At 38.5% G+C, this 9,806-nt stretch overlaps 1 protein-coding gene across 2 annotated transcripts in view; it reads right to left on the reverse strand.

Moving 5' to 3' along the window:
• Positions 1-3,206: 3,206 nt before the first annotated feature.
• ACTR8 (ARP8 actin-related protein 8 homolog) overlaps positions 3,207-9,806 on the reverse strand; it is an 8,203-nt gene continuing 1,603 nt past the window's right edge. For both annotated transcript variants that reach the window (XM_008632326.2, XM_017732416.1), the window contains 9 exons: positions 9,158-9,331; positions 8,524-8,617; positions 7,595-7,727; positions 7,103-7,256; positions 6,479-6,574; positions 5,791-5,931; positions 5,103-5,367; positions 4,645-4,808; positions 3,207-3,920 (listed from right to left, as the gene is read on the reverse strand). In XM_008632326.2, the coding sequence (XP_008630548.2) occupies positions 3,777-3,920; positions 4,645-4,808; positions 5,103-5,367; positions 5,791-5,931; positions 6,479-6,574; positions 7,103-7,256; positions 7,595-7,727; positions 8,524-8,617; positions 9,158-9,331 (1,365 nt within the window). In that variant the 3' untranslated portion in view covers positions 3,207-3,776. The remainder of the gene's footprint in view (positions 3,921-4,644; positions 4,809-5,102; positions 5,368-5,790; positions 5,932-6,478; positions 6,575-7,102; positions 7,257-7,594; positions 7,728-8,523; positions 8,618-9,157; positions 9,332-9,806) is intronic.

Consider the following 9,806-nt stretch of genomic DNA (forward strand, 5'->3'; position numbering starts at 1 on the left):
GCCGCCGGAGTCCCCGGGAGGATGCGCTGCCCCGCCGCTCCCGCACCCCGCCGGGACAGGGCTGCCAGCTCCGCCGCGGAACGCCGGGGCTCAGGGCAAACCCAGCCCCGTGATGAGGCGATGCCCCCCTCTCCTTCCCGGGAGCCCTCCAACTTTTTTACCTCGCTCTTAGTGGGGCGGAAAAAACTTCTCCCCCACCCTCGGCTGAGGAAACGTTTCGCTTTCCAGTGGGAGCGCTGGGAGCTGTAACGCGGCTGGAGAAGAAACCCCAGGTGTCCCCGCTCCGTGCCTCGCTCCGTGCCCCGTTCCGCCCTTCGCTCTGTGTCCGCCGTGCCCGTGCCTCGTTCCGTCCCCGGCACTGACGGGAGGTACAGGTGTCTGAGCGCTGGGGGCAGTGCTCGAAGGGAGCCTGTGTCAGCAGTTCAAGGCTTTGATTGCCATCCTTACCTGTGCGAGGCGTGCTTCCAGGAGAACCCCTTGGTTTGGATGTGAGAGTAGCAAACTGGTTGTATCACTGATAAGTGTGTGCTCAATCGTAATTCTCAACACTATCCCTCTGGGTAGCCAGAAGAACTGATAATTCCACAGTATAACTTCTCTGTCGGCTTTGTCCTCTGAATATCTTCTGTCTATGCTAGTGTAGTGCTAGTTCATTGTAGACCAAACTGCATTAAAACTTGGTGGTCGTGAGAGTATCTCATAAAATTCCTTGAGAAATGGCCAGGGATTGGTATTGCGTGAAGAGTCAGTGCCACTCCTGGAGGATGAACCCAGGAGTCTTGTTTTCCCTTTCAGAATGCTCATGGTAGAACAAAGCTGATACAATGAAGACAAACCTAGATAATTGTGAGATCTTGTACTCTTTCCTGACATCACCTAAGGATGATGGGCTCTGCTGCAATATCTTTAATTCTTTTTGTAGATGCTGGGTTTCTTTCCAAGTCTTTATCACACTTCTCATAATGTATTGAATGATTAATAATTTTCTAGATTAGTTACTTGTTAATGTTTTTGTTCTTAATCAGATAAGAAGATAATGGACAGTCTCTGGGTGGTTGGTTATTCACACTCAAGCACCACACTCCAAACTTCTGAATAACTATTCATTAATGGAAAAGAGTAATCGTTCCCTGTGGAACTATGAGTAAACGTATACTTGGTATAAGTGGTCTTTAATCTTTCCAATGATTAAGAGCGCTTGAAACCAAAGTGATGTGTGTTGTGCAGTGTTGAAATAATTTTGTACACTTTCAATGCTGTTATTTTATTTGCTGTAAGCAAGTAAAAAGTCTATAAAAATATGCATTAAATATGTATAAGAGTATAGAAGTTTCATGAAGTAACAGAGTAATTTCAGCAGTTAAGTGGGGTAGATGTAGAGGACAAAACTCTTAATTGTGTTCATTGTTTTGAATGTGAAGAAATAGTTTTTCACTTCAGTGTAAGGGCTCCTGCAGGTGTTCAGTATTTCATGGGTTTGCTGACTAGAAATTGGTGATGATATCCCTCTGTTACCGAATAAATCATACACATGGCCTTTAAATAGAAATTTTGAGAATTCTGTGCAGGTGGATTTGCTATTTTTTGATGCATGGATACTTGAATATTTATAATTCTTGAGTCAGAATTCACTGCAAACTAGAGTGAAATTACTTGTTTTCTGTCGCATTATTTATTATGCATTTTCTGCAGATTTTCTCCTGTATGTTTGCAAAAAATCCAGGAAAAATAAATGTTTTGGTTATACAGATATTTGAATGTTAAAATCCTGTTAAGATGCAGATGATTTTGGTCTTAGGTGACTTTATGTATACTGGCCTTGGCAAATTTTAAAACTTCTCTTAAGTTTTATGCTTATTAGAGTAATGCTGCACTTCAGGAATTAGTTATTTTGTAGCTCTTGCTCAGGGTAAAACTCTAAACAAAAAGGAAGAGAGGAGATATGATGACTGATGAGACACCACATTGCAGGGGGAGGTACATTCCAGTAATATAGGAGGAGTTGGTAGGGAGCAGATTCAGACAGTTTCTTTCAAAGTAGGGAAGAACATTAAGTAAACCTGTCAACAACTCCAATGGCGATGATTAACCATTTTGAACTGCTCTTTAGCACACTTTCTATGTATGGACATTGGAAACGATAATTTCAATAATTCTGTGTGCATTTTCTCTAAAGTCTAATAAAATACACATAAATGAATCCAAAAATACCATATATTGATAAGTATTATTATAATAACAGAAGATAGCTTTGACAGACTTGTTTCAAAGAGTTTTTTTTCTCTTTTAGAGCTCCTCACTATCAATTCAGTTGGAAGATTTGAGTGTTTTCCCCTTGCTGCTCTACTCGTGACTGTGTCTTAACACTGTCCCTGCCCTGGCTCCGTGGGGTCCCGTGTGCCCCACAGAAGCACGGGTGGGTTCGGTGTTATAGCCGGTAGCAAAGAGTCGAGAAGGGTGCTTGCGTGCGTTCCGGCAGGAGCATTTATTGCTGCTACACTGGCGAAGGTTGCAGAGGCAAATACGAACATGATCCCGAAAGTCACAGTTTTGTCCGGGGGCGGGGAAAAGGCAGGACCAGGGAACGGGGACCAATGGGGAAGCTCTGGGGGAGTGACGAGGGGATAGAGGCCGACAGCCAACCGGGGAATCCAAACTGGGATAGATGAACACAACAGAACGTGCGTCCTGGGAGAAGCCTTTCTGGTCACCCTAACATGAAGTGGTTCCTGTGGTACTAGGGACTTGTCTTACTGAAAACTCTGTCCCTTGTAATGTGTGTTCACTGGCCACCAGTGTCTCATTGCCGCAGCAGCTCGTGCCATCTCAGACTGAGGGAGAGTTCTCACCTTCTTGAGCTTTTATATCCTGTTGAGTTTTGCTGCAAACATCCTCTTATATAAGATCATGTAGAAAAGAATGCCTTTTAGGTATTCTTGCAGTAGGAATGCTTTCAAGTATGTTCAGAAAGCTACAGTTCAGTATTTCAGTTCAAACCAGTCCTGTGCTTTTGAAGGCACCTGCCCAACCAAACCAGGTTTGGTTGGTGTTGCAGGGTGGTTGAGGAGTGCAGCCATGGCTTTTGGGTGTATTGTAGTGGTTTTTGCATAACAGACAAAAAAGTGGACTCTACAATGGATAATGAAAAGCTAACAAGAGGGTTTGATGATAAGTATAGGGCAAGAAAGAAATACTCAACTTCCAAATTCTTGTGTTTCCACTGAGTAAAATAATTTATTACATAAGTAAAATACTAACAGTGACTGTAGTTTTAGTTCTTCATTTCACTTTTACCCTAATGATCACTTATATAACAACTTCATCTCCTGGTAACATTAGAGTAGGAATCAGAATATTACGTTAAACCCACAGCTGCACTCTTCAGCTGTTACTCCTGTGTACGTGTTTCTGGAATGAATCTTGGCTTAACATCTGTCACATCATATTTTATACCTTAAGTTCCTACATTGTGCAATATTAATATACAAAACCTGTATAATATAAATATAGTTACTCTGGAGATGACAGTGATACTCTGTATGCAGAATTCAATGCATACAATTCAAAAGATGAAGGGTAGCTTAAGTCAAGTGCATTCAGGAAGATTTTTGTTTATTTACAACACTTCCAGAAAAATCTCAGTTGAAGTTAATATTAATAAAATACAAAAAATATATATCAGCAGAAGATCAATTCACGTGCACTGGAAAAAAAAGGGCATTTAGGGAAAGGAATCTTCAGTGGAGTTCCGACAGGTTCCTCTGTAGCCACCTCCATTACCACACAAAGGCAGCTCGCTCCCGTAACATCCTGACCCCAAAACGCTGCCATTCCCTCTGGTATATCCACAGCTCCTGAGTTGTGTCCAGACAGGCCAAAACTGCACCTCCTTTCCAGGCAATTAAACGTGGATCCATATCCTAAATTCAAAACACAGATTGCACACAATCATTGGTCTCATTTTGCATAGTACTCTAGTTGTATCCTACTTTTTCCCCACAGTATTCACCAGTTAGGATCTGGCAGGGCAGGGGAGGAGAAAAGTTTTTCAGTATTATCCAGGAAAAAATAGTGAGATAAAAAAAAAAGTGACTTCTCAAAGCATCTTGAATATCAGTTAAATATTTTTTTCTTTAAGATGCCTTCTAGGCATGTCATTATTTAACTGATATTCAAGATGCTGTGAGAAGTCACTTTTTTTTTTTTCTTTAAGATGCCTTCTAGGCATGTCATGAAAATCTTGCCTTCAGTAATGGAGGCTCTGAAATAGATGCAAATATATTTACAAGTTTTGCCTGATTAATACCAAATGAAAATTGCTCTCAATGCCTGTTTTTCTATTATCTTGATAGTACTAAAAAACAAAAAATCACAATTTCTTGCTGAGGAGACAGGTTGGTTACCTTCATGGGCCAGTACTAACTGCTTCTTTAAGAACACGCCCTTCAGCTAACAAACACTTCAGTGATCTGTACCAGTAACACTCTTGCTATGCCTCTAACTGGCCACTGCTATAAGCTGAAAGCTCCCTTAAATCTCAGATATGCAACTACTCTGGGATTTTGAAATAATTTTTTTCTTTTAATCTTTCAAAGATTTCAACCAATCATAGTTTACTAACCACTTAGCTCTCAGTTAAGTTACCTTAGGCCTTGTGATGACTTCAACATTTTCAACGACTCTTCTGAAAGACGGGGGCATTTTGTTGAGAATTCGGTGCTGAAGAAACTCTTGAGCTTTATGAAACATAAGGCCTCCTCCCACTACTAAGATGGAACTGTACATCTTCTTTTTTGTATCATCAGATGCTGGAATTAATGGATATATAGAAATACCTCTGTTTTTTAAGCTTAATATGGCCTATATTTGTAATACAATTAATTAAGTGCAAGTCAAAGCAGATAGAAACTGATGTTTCTCTCTTCCTTGGAGATACAAAATATGTATCTTGAGAAACATATCAAAGATGCAAGCATAAGAAACAGTGTAGCTCCTCTCAAGGTGATAAAACCTACTGACACATTTTTCTTTGGTGAAGTACAAGAGTTAAATAAATCCACCCTGAGGCGTATTTTACAGACTTGTACAAATGTAATTCTTACCACAGCAGTCGATACTATGAAGGATGGCTTTGTCCAGACCCAAGGCTTTGCCTTCAAACTGAGAAATAGCAGTTTTCCTGGACATGTGTGCAGTTAAAGGTTCCTCTGAATCATTGCCAGGTATCATACAGTCAGCCTGGGAAGATCCCAGTTCCACTTCCTGTGGGTAGATCCTCTCCGAAATGTCTGAGGATTGGCCTCTCAATTCTCCCTCAAATGCCCCAGGCTTTGACATAGATTTTCTGTCAGCTGTAGCTTTTGAAGACTTAAAAGTGAGAAAACAAGTTGAAATACGAAAAATGTAAAAAGATCTTCAGCAGGTTACAGAACAGTACAAAGACTTAACTAAGCACCATTGTACTTCCCTTCACCTTTTTGCACAGCAAGGTTAAGCCCTGAATTATTATCTCATCTAATCTTCATTTCAATCCTCACATTCTAAGTAAGGGCTTATTTTGAACTCCATCAGATTAATCAATCCCATAATATGAAGCCTTCTTAAGACTTTAAAAATGCACACTTCTAATTACAGAATTGTTTAGGCACCTGTAACTACTTACTTTAAATTCATTCTTTGATACTTTTGACCCAGGTAACAAACTTTAGTTTCTGAGATGAGCTAATGAGTCCTCATTTTATTCCCCAATTAAATGACAGTTAATGAAAAATAAAACCAGCAATCACACACCTGCTCCTGCTTACTTTGTGTGGCCAGCAGATAATGTTCATCATGAGGATCCTCAGGGTCACCTTGTGACCTGTGCTGCAAAATTGTCATTTTTTGTCCAACAATTCCAAAAGTTGCTGGATAAAACAGAGCCATTGGTGCCTGAAGAGAGATTTGGCATGGGTTTACTAGTTTTCCTTCTTTTGGCATTTACTACAGGAAAAAGATGAGTCTTATTCTATTTTTCTCACAATTCAAAATTAAACAGAGGTGTTTTTTTTCCAGGTAGTTTTTAAAATACAAAAGTGTCTTCTGTTTTTTATAATTAAAAAAAATCCTAACAAACACACAAGTTTCTTTAGAGATTTTAGCATTGTACGATAAGTAAGTATTCAAATGCAGTTTGTTACAAAACTAGAAAATTCAATGGTGAGCTGAAAACTTGCAAAATTAACATTAATGCTTTGCACTTGAGGGATAATTATCATACTTAGATGAAGCAACAACCATTCTGGCTAAAGCTACTTAGAAAGTCTTGTGCATCCACCGGTGCTGCATTAGGCCCACTCATATACAGAAATTAATTTTATCTACCAGCATAATTTAAGAACAATCTATAAATCACATGGGCTTAGTAGCACCAGACTGATACAAAGTGAGGCTCTGAGTCTGAATGTTCAATATACTTGTAATTTAATTTTAAAATCACCTGTAATTTTTCATCACCTAATCGGAACTGGTACAACAAAGCTGGAGAATCCGGATGCCGAATTTGGAACTCGTGATCTTGTAATCCAGAAATATCCTAAGGTCAGAAACAATGGAAACAAAAAACTTGTATATTTTATATTTATCAAGCTGCATAATCTATTTAAACTGCAGAAAACAACAGAAAGTAACAAAACTCTCTTCTAACCATGGATTTTATTTACCTATTCTTGAGTTTTTTGAAGTCTTTTCCATGTAGTATGATCTGCCAGACAACTCTCTACATGCCTAAGCCTCTACAATGAGGGTTTTGCAGGAAGAAGAGACCTGCTGGCAGATCTTACAGAACTGAAGTTGAAAACCAGCAAATACGTAATTATTATTAGCTTCTTTCAGCAATAAGAACAAAGAAATTATCTTTCTAAGGGCTGGGATTCCTTTCAGCTAGAGGAAAAATAAACCAAGTTACAAACATTTCAAGTCTGAAGTTTCTACAGCTTTTGCCAGTATTCTACTGAGTAAAATATTTACAATCAACTTGGATTCACAAAAAGGCTCCCCAGAGTAACATTCTGTAAAAGAAAAAAAAAATTACTTGGAGAACACACTATTTTCCCCTTCTCACCTGATCTAGATGACAAAATGTCTCCTTTAGGTGCTGAAGTAGTAGGCAATCCAACTTATTAGTTAGCTGGCAGTCTCTATATGGGAATCCTGCTCGTTGCATAAGCCAATAAAAACACCTTGACACATCAGAACCTCCATATGCAAGGCACAGCCTAAAGCACAGAGAAGAAAAAGATCTTTTTATGTAGTTGCTGAAATACTGGCTGATTGCAGTGATAGACAGAGGAATGCTAGGAAGATTTTAGACATACTGGGATTATGACTTTCACAGAGTTTGCAGAACACAGTATTAGCTCTGATCAGTTCTGCATGTTCTCTTCTTTTAAAGATGTAAGAATTCTTTAAGGTTCATATTGCAACAGTTAACCCTGTTAAATGCTTCAGAGTAGAAAAAACCTGTGTTTATAAAAATTTTGTCTCCTTTTAAAAGTCAAATCCTTGGTAAGCAAATAAGTCCATGATTCTAATAATTCTGCACACTCTAAGGTACCTGGTATTGCGATGAGAAACACCATCTTCAACACAGCAAACACTTGTCTTCTGATCTCCCACATCTACAATACATGCACTGCTTAAACCGCTTCCAAAGGTGGCACAGACAGACTCCTGGTGTACAATAATTCCTAGCAATATGAGAAAAAATTGTATTAAACTCATGCCAAACTTTACAGTAATGCTGCTGACACTTAAAGGACATTTTAATGTCTTTTAAAGATCTACAAATAGCCTGACTCTGCAGTGAAAGCCTGTATATTTAGTGAAGATGGGGTGGGGGTACTTAGAGATTTTTTTGCTGGCTAAGGCTTTAAAAGTCCTGAAAAAAGGTAAGAGCAGGGTCAAATGATCCTGTTTCTGTAAGATTAAAGGTACTGTCTTCAAATTTTAACTATTTTTTTAATCTGGTAGTGCAGGGTCTTGGCTATCAGATGTACATGAAGTGTTTTCTAATTTTTTTCTAGTTTTAATCAAATGGCACTACTACTAGCATTTCAGATATGGTCTTTAAGTACTTATAAAGTAAGGTGCAATTTCATCCTCTGTTCTCCATTCAATCCACCTTTACAGAGTACGTTTCTATCACAAGCCCATATTTAACCCTGGGAAGTACCACAGGTTCCAGTCTGTTCTTCCAGACAATCACACATTTTAGAAATATGTAAGAAATCAGACTGTTGCTACTTTTACCTCAGCTGAATGAGAAACCCACAGTGGGAATGCACAACAGCAAACCAAAAAACTTGGTTTAGTATTAGCCAACCATTTTGCCCCTTTAAGAGACAGTAAATATGTGACTGGCAAAAGATGAGGGTGCTAGTCCCAGCCAACCTGGTATAGATGAGCAAAAACGTGCCTTAAAAGAAAAAAAGAAAAAGAAATCTTTATGCAATTAATCATTACTTGCTTCATTATGGTTTTTACCTGAGAAGCCCATCTTCATTAGGATCATATTTACCAGTTCTTTCACGTGCTGTTTATTATAGATGTCTGGAATTAGTAAAATGCATCTGTAGTACTGAAGACAAGAACAGTAAATTAAAGCCAGCTCTTAAATAAAGTTTGATATACAACTTACTTAAAAAAAAAAAAAAAAAAAAAAAAAATCAAGATTTTAGGAAAGGGGAAGGTTTTTAATACTTCAAGAAGTGTGTTCACAGTAAGTGCCAAGAGTCTATAGCCATTAAAATGTTTAAAAGTACATCAGACATGAGACAAACACCTACTTGGCAAGGATAAATAATTATACAAGTATTAGGCAACCCTTCCCCAGGTGCCTCCTTTACAGTCAACAAAAAAACCCCAAACAAAGACTAAGATTGTGAAATGTCTATAACAGGATTTTTAAACATTGTTGTTAGAAGTTCTAAAACCAATTTTTATCTGGACAAAATTCCACATGAAGTCTTGGGAACCATGCTTACCAGCAGAAAGAATGTATGTGTTAAGAAAAGGACCAGTAAGAGGCTACCAATAACAGCAGCTGCTTCTCTTTTACAGTAACACTTACAGAAGTGGATACAGCCCACACCACACAAATGTGCTGTTCACAGCTCACCTTTAGATCTTTCAGTGGTATTTCCAGGTATTTTTGTATTGCATGTGACCATATAACTTCAAGGTCTGCCAATACTGCAGTGAGGGAGCCACCAGGTCCTGCGTGGAGATTCAACTGCCCTCTTCTAATGGGCCAATGTATATTATAAGAATCTAATGGATTAACATACAGTGCCTGAAAAGAAGAGATTACATTCTGTGCATTGCTTTTCCCCAAAAAATAGTAACAAAATGAGTAACAAATACTGGGAAAAAAAGTATTTCAGAAACAGATATAAGAAGACACTGCAGAACTCAGACTGATGTAACAGCAATACAGTGGATTTCTTTGTGACAGGGCTTGATTATAAACCATTAAAATAAAAAGACAGCAAATACATTGTTTAAATTGTTTGAATGTTCTTACCCACAGACATCTACCAAACATAAAGGTGTATTTTCCCATTACCTTGTATTAGAAACTAAAATAATTTGAACACTTTGAAGCCCACAAATATCAAGTTACTCAGCAGCAATTCCATGTAGTGATACTTTTATCAGTTTATAGCCTTTTCTCTGAATTATGGCATATGGGGAAAGTTCTCATCTACTCCCTGCAGAAACCCTGATTTATAGGAGCAAGGGATCCAAGATGCCTGTTAAGCAAATGG

Source organism: Corvus brachyrhynchos, unplaced genomic scaffold, assembly GCF_000691975.1.
Source record: "Corvus brachyrhynchos isolate BGI_N302 unplaced genomic scaffold, ASM69197v1 scaffold4, whole genome shotgun sequence".
NCBI lineage: Eukaryota > Metazoa > Chordata > Aves > Passeriformes > Corvidae > Corvus > Corvus brachyrhynchos.